The sequence below is a fragment of the Erithacus rubecula genome, assembly GCF_903797595.1.
Source record: "Erithacus rubecula genome assembly, chromosome: 5".
NCBI classification, from domain to species: domain Eukaryota; kingdom Metazoa; phylum Chordata; class Aves; order Passeriformes; family Muscicapidae; genus Erithacus; species Erithacus rubecula.
This window is the reverse complement of record NC_136687.1, coordinates 42,488,033-42,500,886: the sequence shown is the minus strand read 5'-3', so window position 1 is coordinate 42,500,886 and position 12,854 is coordinate 42,488,033. Positions and strand designations below refer to the sequence as shown.

The 12,854-nt window shown below is 48.1% G+C and overlaps 1 protein-coding gene across 5 annotated transcripts in view; it reads left to right on the top strand.

The window, feature by feature from the left end:
• The first annotated feature begins 3,240 nt into the window (after window positions 1–3,240).
• Window positions 3,241–12,854, top strand: part of PRAG1 (PEAK1 related, kinase-activating pseudokinase 1) — a 23,989-nt gene continuing 14,375 nt past the window's right edge. Inside the window, exons 1-3 of one of the 5 annotated variants that reach the window (XM_079305365.1) lie at window positions 3,241–3,363; window positions 6,544–6,936; window positions 8,066–9,882. In XM_079305365.1, coding sequence (XP_079161491.1) covers window positions 6,580–6,936; window positions 8,066–9,882 — 2,174 coding nt within the window. In that variant the 5' untranslated portion in view covers window positions 3,241–3,363; window positions 6,544–6,579. Of the gene's footprint in view, window positions 3,364–3,954; window positions 4,093–4,155; window positions 4,491–5,619; window positions 5,762–6,543; window positions 6,937–8,065; window positions 9,883–12,854 lie in introns of those variants that run through there. The other 4 variants (XM_079305363.1, XM_079305364.1, XM_079305366.1 and 1 more) reach the window with 4 other exon arrangements.

Below are 12,854 nucleotides of genomic sequence, written 5' to 3'. Positions count from 1 at the left end.
TTGGAGTGGGGTTTTTTGGCCTTTTTTTTGGAGGGGTGGGGGGGTGGGGTGGAGGGGAGGCTTGGGGAGGAGGAAGTTGGTTTTGCTTGGCAATCTGTAGTCAACTGCCATAAGCACTGTCTCCCATTCCACCGACAATAAGAAAAAAGATAATGTCATCAAATGATGACAAGTAATGTAGAACCAAGGATATACAGAGTTAATGTCAGTCAGATGCTGTGTGCTCCCATGGTCCACCCTCTGTGATGGTGCCCACCCCCAGGTTTGTTCCTTTTCTTGCATGGATCACTGGGACAAGCTAATTTGGAGGCAATTACCTGTGCTGCCCTTTTCCAAGATTCCAAGAGGGTGCTTGAGGTTACCACCAGACTCTACATCAGCATCATCAAGACTCTTGAAGTGATGGCAAGAAGCAAATGAGACCTCTGGCCAGCATGGGCTCCAACACAGAGAAAGGAAACAAGCTGGATGGACCCACTTGAGGATATTCCCTGTCCAGGAGGAATTGCCGCAGACAGACCACCAGCCCAGAGAAGCCTCTCCTCTAGAGACCTTGCTTGAATGGAAGGACAAGGAGCTCTTCTACAGAAAGAGAAGCAGGGACTGAGTCATTAAAATCCTATCTATGTCATCCTCGTTTGCTTGAGCTTTTGTAACCTCTTCTCCCACCAAACTACCTCAAGAGAGAGTGGGACTGGAGCAGCTGTGTGAGTCCCTAGCCATAGCATACAAAGCCCACTTGTTATCAGCACTCTCATATGCCTTTCTGCCCCCTCCCCCTTCCCAACTCCACCACAACCACTCCACCTCAACAGTGCAAGCCTAGCATCCATCAAAAGGGCTATTATCTCATGATTTCTTAACTGTCACTGTTGCTCTTGGGTATGGAGAACCAAGCTTCTCCTTTGACACAGTGCCTTGAGCAAAGGAATAGCGGTGCCTGTGGCTGGTTGGCATTTTGATCTGCAGATCGTCAAGGCAGCCAGGGTGCGATGGGAGACTGCTGCCTGCACATGGAGTTACATTAGCAATTTAGGGCCTTCCCTCCAGTCCCACAAGGTAGACAGGTCCTACAGAGTTCATATTTTTGGCCTTCAGATGTTAGCAGTGAGGGCAACTCCTATGGAGGGTAGTTAAGAGACCACATCCTTCATCCTTCATGTCTGATGTTTTTAATCCGCTCTTCCTGGACTGGAGTAGAAAAAGGCACAGAAACAAACCCACCAACCTCTGGAGTAGGCAAAGGGTCTGCAATGCATAGAGAGGCAGCTTCCTCTGTGCACATTGACTCAAGCAACTTCTGGCTGGCACCAGGTGCTAACATCTGCAGGAGCCTGCTGGAGGGTGCCCCTTTGCCCTTTCACTCCACAGGCAGTTGGTGCTGGCAACTGGTTGCCCCTGGCTCCATCACAGGTGCATTTTTCTTGCTGCGTATGAACAGGCAAACTGGTGGGAGCAGAGACAGTGCCACCTCACTTCCACGCACAAGATCTACCAGTTGTGACACCATGGGCAAGGCTAGAGTCCTGTCAGGGATAGGCAGATACTCCAGCACATCAGGGACCATGGCCAGGAGGAGATCTGTGCAGCACAAGTGGAAACTCAGATTTGCTCAACCACACAGTGTAGACTGTAACTGATAAAAGGTATCAAAGTTCTCCTGTTGCTGAGTATTTCTGGGTGTATGTCTTGGAGTAAAAAGCACTATTGGCACCAGCAATTGTGGTAACTGGGCAACTTTGCTGGTCATGAGTGACGCTGAACTCGTCTCCAGAAAGCTTTGCTTCTTTTGTCTGCCTACAGAGACACAATGGGTTTGTGCCTGTTTGCCTGCCTGTTCCCAAGGGGTTACTCTACAGATGACACTTTGAAAACAAGATTCAGTGATGGTCTCCCTTCTGCCACTGAGGGATGGTGCTTGAAGCTCCAGTCATCCTAAAGTTTTCTTTTGTGCTGTCAGGGTTGCTCTAAGCCATGTGCCTCATTGCTGTGACTGTTCTGGAGGACAATACATTGGGAGACATATGGCTGTCTAGGACATGGAGTCATGTCTTATCAGGCATTGTGTACTGCTTCCCACTTGAGAAGGCTTCTTTTCTGACAGTTTTCTTGGAGATTGAGAAAAAACCAAAAACTGGACAATGATGAATACTGTGCTGAAGAAACCATGTGACTTTACAGACATGTAAAATCCATCATTTTTGGTCTCAGGCCTTACTAAATAATTGTTTTATAAAAACTACAGATTGTTCAATTTTCTACTGAAATCTCTGGATATTATCAGGCTGACTTCATTAGAAAAAAGAAACTTTAATTATCCTGTAATCCCAAGGCCTCTGGCATGGGAAAAGTTTTCTTACTTGAGGTAAACATCTCAGGAGAATTCACTCAGTTCAGTGCTGTTCCAGTTTGAGCATAGCAAGAATTTTAAATCAGGTTTTTCTTCTCAAAGCTGTCCTTGATTCTTCACTAAGAAGGCTTGCTGAGAAAATTATAGTGCTCTTATTGAAAAGAGTTGAGACCCTTTTTAAGGTTTCAGATATGAAATTCAGATACTTTAATTTGAAGAAGTTTACCAACCTCCAGGATTAGTCAGCCATGCAGCCACAAACTCATCTGGGCTAGTTAGAGCTGGGTTCTTTCCTTCAAACTTTCTAAAATAGAGAAAATGTCAGAAATTTGGGTCATTTATTTTCCCAGCTCATTTTCCCCTCCCACAGATGAGCGGATCTGCTCTAGGAGAGAGCACAGTGAAGGCATTTGAAGAGGATGGTGAAGACATTTCTGAGAGATAATTTACTTGTACGATTGGGTGCGCTGGCACTGGGATCCTGCATATGAAAAGACACAACAAGTTGATTGTGAGTGGTTTACTTGAAAGAAGAAGTAGGAGATTGTTAAGCAGATGCTTTCATGGCAATACAGCAAATTAAGTGGAGGAGTTCTGGGGTCTCTGGACTGTTTTAATAACTGATCAAAAAATAAGAGAGAACATGAACAGACAGCAACAACTGCATAAGACCAGCCAGCAAACTGTGCTACTGCCAAAATTCCCTGAAGGGGAAGAATGTACTGGGATGATTGGCTCCTGAGAAAGATATTTATTATCTATAAGTGCTGTGCATATCTCCAGTTTCTGTTTTGTTATTTGAGGCTTGGATTCTCCATTATGCAAGACTATTTGCCTTGCAAATCCACTATTATATATGAGACTAGGAATACTTTGTCACACTAAAGGAGCAATGACTTAAGCAAAGAACTGAACTAAGGTTCTGACCAGGGCAGGGGAAGAAATGGGGTTTTTTTTCCTACTTTTGAAGAATTTAGATGCTCAAAACTACACACCACAGAACAAGAACCAGGGTAAGTGAAGACTACTCCTTTTACAGCCTGCCCCAAAGCTCAGACGCTATATTGAATAAAATCTTATCCTATACCCTTTAGTGAAGCCCAGCCTCCCACACCAGCAGAGGTCTGAGATTTTCTTGAGACGGTGTCTGCAGCTTTTGCTCGGTGGTGTCAAATCCTGATTTCAGTTGCGGCAAACTTCTCTCCCTTCCACAGCATCCCTTCGAGATGAACTTCACCCTGTCGTTGTCTGGCAACCTCTACGAATATGAGTGAACCCTCTGAACCTTCTGGCTCCCAGTGCCTTCCAGCTGGATCACTAGCGTCCTCAAGGCTGGTGTCGGGGTGCGGGGTGAGTTTGTGCGTAGGACCCTAAGGGATCTGTGCTGGGTTGCTGGCTATGTGGATGTTTGCACGCCCCGGGGGCTACTGCCCGCCGGGATGTTCTGAGACAGAACCCGTCTGCATGAGCGCTGCTGGGGCGGGGTGCTGTGGGGACGTGGCTGAGAGCCGCGTACGCTTCACAGGGCGCGGGGAGAGGGCTTTGTGCGGAGTAGGGACGCGCAGCAGCCGCCTCTCCCGCCCGGGCCGTGCCCACGCCATACCCGAGGGGAGGGACCGGGGCGGGGCGGTCGCCGTCCTCCGGCCCACGCGGGTCCCGCTCGCCACTCGCCCGGTAGCGGTGGCGGCCGTGGCAGGCACAGCGTGGAGCCCAGCGGAGCCCGCCGCCGCCGCGAGAGCCTGGTGAGCAGGGAGCTGCTGCCGGGGCGGGCACCGGGCTTCCGCCTCCCAGGACAAGGCCGGGCAGGGAGGGACCCCAGTGCTGCCACTCGGGGCCGGGGCGGGGCTGCCCTGGGGCCGGGGTGGCGGGGCTGTGCCGCTGCCCACCGAGCATGCGGACGGAGGGCCGGGGTGGGGGTCTACAGCCGGCTCCGGGCGCGCTCCAATCCCGACCGGCATTGCAGCCCGCCCCGGGAGCCCCGGCGGGGTCTGCCCGGCAAACTTTTCCCGGTCCTGGTGGGCGTCTGACGCCCCGGAGGGACCGTCTGGCAGCCAGAGCCACTTGGGCTAGGGGTTTGGGGCTTTTCTTTGCACCGGAGCATCATTGCGCCTCAGCCTGGAATCTCTATCGTAGGGAACAGGTAGCCGTTACATCGGGTCCTCGGCGGTGTCCCGGGACGCGCGGGGGTTCCGGGAGTGTCTCAGACCCAGGTCCTGGCTCTCAACTTGCCGGGGGACAGACCCAGCCCCTGGATTTCGCTCCCTTATCCCCCACCGATCCCGGCCTGTTTCCCCGCGCGGCGCCGCGTGGGTTGTTGCGGGTGGGTCCCAGTGCTCAGCCGGCGTGCGGACACGGGCTTGCCCCGGCATCTGGGCAGCGAGAAATGACGGCGGGAGACAGAGAAACCCTGGTCTTTAACAGGCATTTGGCAGCGCCGAGTATTAAAACAGAAGTGAAGAGTTTTTTTCTGGTTCCAGTGCCTGCTTCCTTCTCTTTGATTTTTCTTTTTAATTTGCTGGCTCTCTTCAGGACACTTGTTCAACTTGGGTGATGCTGGACGCTGCATGCTAGATCTCAAACGAAACAAAGGATAAAATATTTTTAAAACTGTTTTCTGTGCAAATACTGTTAACCTCATTGAAGGTGTTGGAATATGCCTGAGAGTGATTCACTGCCCTTTGGTTAATTCACACTCTGTGAAGTCCATAAAAAAGCTTGTCTAAAACAGTGTCTTGTCTAAAAAAAGACGCACAGCAATCTGATATTCCCCCTTTTTCCTGCTCTTTCAAGAAATGGATCTTAATTTATTAGACTGTCAGACAGAAGGAGTCTGCAGGTGCTGATAGTTTAGCCGATCAAACACCCTTCCCATAGGTGGCACTTGAATTCGATGATGCTTGTGGGTCAGTGGCTCTCTTCCCCTTCACTTTGTCCCACCCAGTCTCTTAGAGTTGTCTGTCTTTATGCCATGCAGTGTGGGTGGCTGTTGGAAGGGCTAGCCAGGGAATCTCTGAGCCCAGAGGCAAGAATCTTTACTGCAGTACAGGCTGTTTAGGGGTGCTTGCAATTGCAAAAGTGTCCATAGCTCTGGTGGTGTTCCAATATGCCTGCATGGAGGAAGTGCTTAAGGAGCGGGCTGGTGAATTTTGCTCATGTGCCTCCAGGACTGGAGTGTAAAAGTGCCTGTTCAGTTGGAGACCCTCAAGACCTGGGGATCAGCTGGCCAGAGGATTTTGATGTAAACTTGGTTAGATAAGGAAGGAACTCTATGGAGCCACGTGGGGAAATTGTGCGTCCTGAAACCCATAACAGCCGGCTGCATTCTCTGTCTGATCTTCTTTCCTAATCCACTGTGGATTAATCCAGTTCTGTGGGAGTCCTCAGAAATATCTCCAAAGTTGTTAGTTCCAGGTACCTAGCTACTGGATAGAGTGCAATCAGACCTGGCCAGGGAGGTGGTGGGGATGGGAACACAGGAATGCAGGGGCATTTCCCTCCTGGGGAAGGAAGATGGAATCTTTGTAAGTAATCCAAGAGCAAAACGTTTCTTTCCTTGCAGACAATGAATCATTTCAGTGAGCTGACACTGTTATTTGTGGCTCTTGGCAAACAAGATAAGAACATTCTGCCAGACACTTGCTCAAATCGGTGCCAGCCCCAGCCTTGCTGATTGCCTTTCACTGGGTGGGAGAGAAGCCTTTGTATACTACGGCAGGAATCACAGTGGTGCTTCTGGTGAAGGGAGGTAGTTGCTGGTCCCCTTGGTTACAGTCTCTGATACTGGTCCTTGTGTCTCCAGGCCTTTTTATTTTCCTGAGAGAGGATGCCATTTCGGAGAAGAAATTTTTCCTGTCGGGCTCTGTTAGTGGGGCTGTGAACAGCTATTTCCAAGACCCCTTTTCTTTACCCTTGATCTAAACCTTGCATGAGGCTGGTTATACATGCTGATTAAGCAGGGAATTAAATCACATAGGAATGCTGCTCGCTTGATGTCTATTCTATTACAAAGCTATGCTCAGAAGATGAGGCTTTTCAAGTGATTATGTGGGCTTTAGCTAAGCTGTGAAAAAAGCCTTGTAAACAATATGCCTTTGTGATGAAAACAGAGTAAGTGTAATTATCACCTGTCCTATTAAAAATATTCCCACTTGGGGGCATAATCAAGCTAATCAGACAGTGTTGTGCTTTTCCAGATGACTAGGTGATCCTTTCGAGTGGCTCGGGAGCAAATGCAAAATGAGCACTGGAAGGCAGTGCAGAAGACGCAGTGGGCTCTCAGTCTGACCCACGAGGATTTGAAGATGTCTGCGTGTAGTGACTTTGTGGAGCACGTTTGGAAGCCTGGCTCCTGCAAAAACTGCTTCAATCCAAAGAGTTTCCATCAACTGCAGACACCAGCAGACGTGGGAGCTTGTGGCATGCTCCCAGATGGAGCTAGGACCAAGCCCGAGAGCCTTATGTTGGAAGACGAAGGTGTAAATACTTTCCACTTCTCAAAGCCAACAATTGCTGTGAAGCCAACAATGATAAATTCGGATGTTGCTAACACGTGGGCAGATACAAATATGAATGCAGATCTGTCACAGGTAACAATCCAGTCAAAGCATGACTTCCCATTACTTACCTGTCCTCTGAGTGCTAGGAATATCTGTTACAAATGTTTCCTTCCCTTTGTTTTTCCTTCTGATCTTGACTCAGGTCTTTAAGCCATATATTGGTTTTCCAGTCTATCTTTGGATGAAGTTGAATGAGCTCTTGCTCACAAGCTGTGTACAGAGGAGCTTAAAAATACATTGTTTGTTTAGGACCTTCTGTTTTTAAAATGAGGATGTGGGTTATTTTCCTGGAAAGTTTTACTGGAACTATATCTTACCTGGTTGCAGTCAGTGCTGACTGGATCCATGGTGTTTGTGGGTGAGGAAGAAAGTGCCCTGCCTTCCTACTCTTTCCTACCAGTCTTTGCCAGAGCATTAATTCACTGTAGGTGTAACTCCTCACCCTGACCAGTTGATACCAGCAGTGTCTCAGTGGACTGACCACAGGCTGCTGCCCCACTGCCTGTGGCAGAGGTGTGCTCCTATTTCCCCATGCCCCAGAGGCGAGTCAGGGCTCACCAGCTCTCTCTGCGTCCCACTGCTGTCTGTTTCTTTTCTTCTAAGGGGTGAAGGGCACAGGGGTGCAAGCTGCCATTGTTGGTGGCATTTGTACATGCAGATTTGGCATGCCTGCTCCCCAATCCCTACTTCTTATCCTGCTATCCCAGGATAACCCGTAATGGTCTGTGTCTGTGTTCTGGAGTCACACACTCTGGAGCAGTGTGAAATAAAATGAAAATAAGCAGAGACAAGTGAAAATATTCCTTTGCTCTCTGAATCTTTAATTGCACAGTTGTTCACAGACAGGATGACAGGTTAGACATGTTTCTGGCAGCAATCCCATAGGGAGAGAAAGGAGAATGCCTTATTCCAGTGCATTGCTATTGTTAATAATGCAAGGATTACAAATGGTCTGGGAAATATGACAAGTGTAGTTTTACCAGGAAGGGTTTGTGGAAGTTAGTGGTGGGGTGAGCACAGCAAAATTGATGATGAATTCCACAGTACTATTCCGCAGAGCTGGGCTTTTGTTTTTGCAGTTTGTGGATTTGTTTAAATTTTGTCTTCCATTTTGCATATGCATGTTCTGACAGGGCATTTATTTTTTTGACCCATACAGGTCAGGTGGGGTATGATTTCTGGCAAGCAGCTTGTCCTGAAATCAGGAGATGCACAGCGCATCTGCCTTGACAATTTTGCCAATGATGGTGTGAGAAAGCCTTTCCTTCACAACCAGCCCAACGACTGCTTGTCGTGTTGTCCTCCCAGCTACTCCATGGTGGGTCTGCATGGTCTAGAGAGTCGAGTGGAGAGAAATGTCTCCATCCACAGCCTGGTACTTGTGGGTGAAGTAGGCAAGCAGGAGGACAGAGTTAAAGACAAGTTTGCACTGCCTCATCAGGTCCCCTGCCCTAATCTGTCTGCCTTGGGGGACAGAAGCACCACTAATTCCAGCAAAAACACTTCTTCCCAAGCTAGAGGAGCAGTGCTCCCTTTGGGTTGTGACTGTGGTCACATCTCCTCGATCTTTGAATGTGAAGGGGGTGAGTACTGTTCAATCACAAACTGCCTCAAAGAGCACCAAGTCCCGTGGAAGCCATGTTGCACAGAGGAAAAGGCTGCACAGTCTGAGAAGGAGAGTCACATTCCCAGCGGAGGTAGGCAGCAGGATGCCCCGGAGATTCCAAGGCCACGCAGCCGGGCAGTCAAGTTCAGCGAAGAGGAGCACAGGGGTGTGAATGTGGCCTTCTGTGCTACAAAAGACCAGAGTGATCCTCTTCCTTATGCCTTCTGTTTAGGCAGGAAAAACCTGTCTCTCCACACCAAGCCTGACACCCTCCCTCAGAGCACAGGGAGCTGCAAGGCGGCTGCTCTTGCTTTGTACCAGGAGGATGAGGACATATCTCTCACTGGGGAGCCCTTTGTCACTGGGAGCCTCTGCACTGAAGGTTCAAGCACCCCTCAGGAGGCTCTGGTGGAGCCTCAGTGCCCTCGCCTCGCTGAGCCAGGCCATGTTGATCCCATCTATGCTGAGAGCACCAAGCGGAGGAAGGCACAGCTGAAGGCTGTTGGCAGCCAGGCAAAAGCAGAGAAACTGGCCCACGGCACTGCTAAGGAAAAAGCTGATGGGTTGTGGAGAGATGGTGGCTGGATTTCAGGAGGTGAGAAGGAACACCAGGACTCCACTGGCCAGGTGGCAGCAAAGATAACTATAATGACAGCACACACTGAGGATGATTGCAAGACAATATTCCTCAGCAGCCCTGACTCAGCAGTAGGAGTTCAGTGGCCATGTATCAGCCCCACTTTCCACCCTGATTTTGGGACTTCATCACCTGCTATTGAATCTGGAAAGATTTTTCAAGCATCTGGATATGAAAATAGCACAAGATTTCATCTGTCAGCTCCTGTCAAGACCTTACTTACTGAGAGTCCGGCCATCCCCCCAAAGATGTCCAAAAACAGCCAGCCAGGCAGTGAAGGGAGACATGTGCCCCCAGTCAGCTCCCACATAGGAAGGTTTGATGATGACAACAGCCATAATGGAGCTGGTGTTCAGCTGCTGCCAAGGAGCTATACTGATACAGATGCCTTTGGGGTGACCCCTTCTCCCTCCACTCATGTGAATGGCGTCTCTGTGGAGGAGTGCAATAGAGGTGTAGCAGGCCCATCCTATGACAGGAGGCAGAAATACTGTAACCCAATGTGGACTAAGCAGTGCCTAATAGAGGAGGAGGAGGAGGAGCAGAGGGTCTTAAACCGCCCATGGACAGTAGGACCTATGAGTGGAAGAGCTGGTTCTGACTTTGTGGATGATGGCCTGATACTGAAGAGCCAGACTGGAATGATCAAATCTTTCTCCTTTGATTTCCCTAAAGATAAGAGCAATTGTGTGGAGTTTGCACCACCACCACCACCACCGAAAAAGCAGTCTAGGTACAGCTCCATGAGTGTGTGCATGGTGGTCTATTAACCCTTTGCAATTGGGATGGTTGCTGCAGGAGTTCATTGACTAGGAGGTGCTTCCCATTCTTTTTTCCTCCTTTTCTGTGCATAAGTGGACTTTCAGGAGCATGCGAGGTGACTGCACAGCTGAAAAGCAATTTGTCTTTTTACTCTGAAAAGCTATCTGATCTTTGCAAGTCTTAGTTGGAATGTCATGTGTACTTGTAAGAGCCCTTCAGGGCTGGAAGGTATGGCCTTAATCCCAATATTCAAGTGAGAAAAAGGTCCATGCCCAGAATGGCTGGTATTTCCCAGATCAGATTCATCCTGTCTTGGCAGTTCCTTGACGTTGAATAGCACAGAAAACCTGGGGTTGCAATCTTCACTTGTAGGTGGGACTGGGCAACTTTTCTTGATGCTAATAACAAGGGCTTCCAAAATCAACATTTTCAATTTGGCTCTAATGACTTTCTGCTTTCAAGGTGAACTCTCAAAGCTGCAATTTCCCAGGGAGCGCTCCTTGCCTTGCAAGCACGGAATTGGATTTTGCTCTGTGTGGGCTTGTTACGTGTGGGAGCCACTTGGCTTCAGACAACCTTCTGCTCTCCGCTTTCCTGGAAGTCAGGTTTGCTGGCAGGGCAACTGTAGGCCCTAAAAAACAGAAGTGAGGGAGCTGTCTGTCTTGGAAGGAAATAGCCCTGCTAAGCAATTTTAAAAACCCCTCAGGCTACAATACTTTGTGTGAATTTAGTATCTATAGCTGTGTGTGCATCACCAAAAAAAAAAAAAAAAACAAAAAAAAGGAAACAAAGGAATAAAATGAAGGTCAAATGAGGGAAGAAAATTTGTTTTTCTCTCCATTAATTATGTTGTCTAAGCATACTAGGGAAGGATACTTTTGCCTTTTGCAGGTGTCCTGTATTTGCTTTATTGTATGTGGCAGTTTTGCTGCCTGAAACTGCATTGCATGACAGATTTGACTCCAGCTCCTTGATTTAAAAGTCAAGAGAAGAAGGGATGTGTGTTTGGAGGAGAACTTGGCCTTGGGGATCCATGGTCAAGCTTATGTGTAGGCATCACTGACCTCCAAGTTGAGACTGTGAATTTTCAATGTGTTTCAGGATTGACTGAAACTAGCCAAGGAAACTAGAGTTTTAAATTGACCAAGAGGTGAACAAATGAGGTTTCTCAAGGGAAGGGAAGAGATGAGCAAATGGCTTTAGTTCTCTCCAGAAAGCTGGGCTTTCTCCTGTGATGCCACATGCCTGCTGGAGTCAGAGGAAACAAAAGGCCACAAGCAATTGAGCACACAGATTATTTGCTCATCCTCCATGTTGGTGTTATGACACCAGAGGATTGTGGAGCATTTTCTGCCCCTTTGAGGGGCTATTTCATGCTCCTGGTATGATTGGGCTGTGTCAGTTCTAACAGTTGCTTTTGAGTCATCCTGATGAAAGCATCTGTGTGCTAGAAAGTCTGTATGAAAGCAGGCAGAGAAACTGGCATCCATGCCTGGGAACACATGGCATCCATGACTGGGATCTCCGGCACAGCTGTAAACCCTGCCAGGTTGAGGTAGATGTTGGTTACTCCCTGTGGCTGAAGGGCAGGTTGTGCTACAGGTATTCGTCTCCCAAGAGCCTTGATGCTTGTAGCAGAGCTGTGGGGCACCTTACATGAAAGTGCTTAGTCCTGCTTTCAGCTACTGAAGCCAAAGCCCAGCTCGCTGAGGAGCAGTAAGGAGTGATCTGATCAGACTCAGGTTTTGCAAGCTGTGCTTTGTTTCTTTGCTTTGAGGGTGCTTTTGTGTTTGTTTTAAGCAAAAGTGTGGCTGCTCTAATCGTGTCAACACAGGAACCAGGGCAGTGGGAGAGATAGCTGCTTGCACAGATGGTAAAATCACCATAGTGGCACTGTGTCACCCTGGGCAGTTGTTGCAGCTTCAGGCCATGGCCTGCTGCTGGAGGAACATCCCCTCCCTTCGTCCTGGGCTACAGCCAAATACCTGAAGAACGAAAATCACAAAAATTACTCTGAGGCACATCCATACTCTCCTAGTCCAGGAAGCCTGTGAACACATCTTTGTCCTTGATGAAAGAACCACTGATCCTTCTGTTAGGCTTTATATACTTCTCATACAGACAGAGTGCCTCAGCCCAGGACATTTTCTGGTGGCTCAGCTGTAAAGGCTGCTTTGGCAGATGGAGGTGAAGCCAATGTAGACCTGGTTGTGACACAGGCTTGGTGCTGGGATCAGCAGATCAGGGTTCATTTCAGTTCATCAGGAATGGCATGTAACCACCCTTTTTCCTTCTAGGTCTTCAGCAAGGCGTTTGATTTAATGCTGGAAAACTAAGTTTACCTGTTTGACTTCCTGATGAAATTTAATTGCTTATTTTAAGGAAAACTTGGATGTGAACTTACAACTTGCATAGTTATAAAGCAGAGAAAGAAAAAGTGAGTCTAGATTTTGTTTTGTTCATCTTGGCTTTAACAATTAAAAGCAAAAAAACTTTTTACAGGGTAAATTTCTTCCAGAGACTGAGGACACTTTGGTTTGAAAGTAAGCCATCTCTTAGGATGGCAGAAAGAGCGATTTCAGGGAGATTTAAGAGAGATAGCAAAAAATGGAAAATAATAAATTTTGTGCCTGTTCTGTCCTATATACAGCTACTCTGGATCTCTTGCAACTCTTTCTTCATACAGTTCTCTTTTTCTGCTTGTTTGGAGGATTATAGATATTTGAAGTTTGTTTGGTCTGAAACAGGATGACAAATAAGTATAATTACAAGGGGGAAAAGGCTGGAAAGGGAAGATGGTGGCTGGTCTTCTTCCAAAAGCTGGGAAGGTGGTTGGCTAGGGAAGGAACTCACCAGGATCCCCAGGACATTTATGTGCAATGATGATTTAATGTTCTTTGATTTAAAATACTCCAGTATGGCCTTCAGTTTCTTGGCACAAGG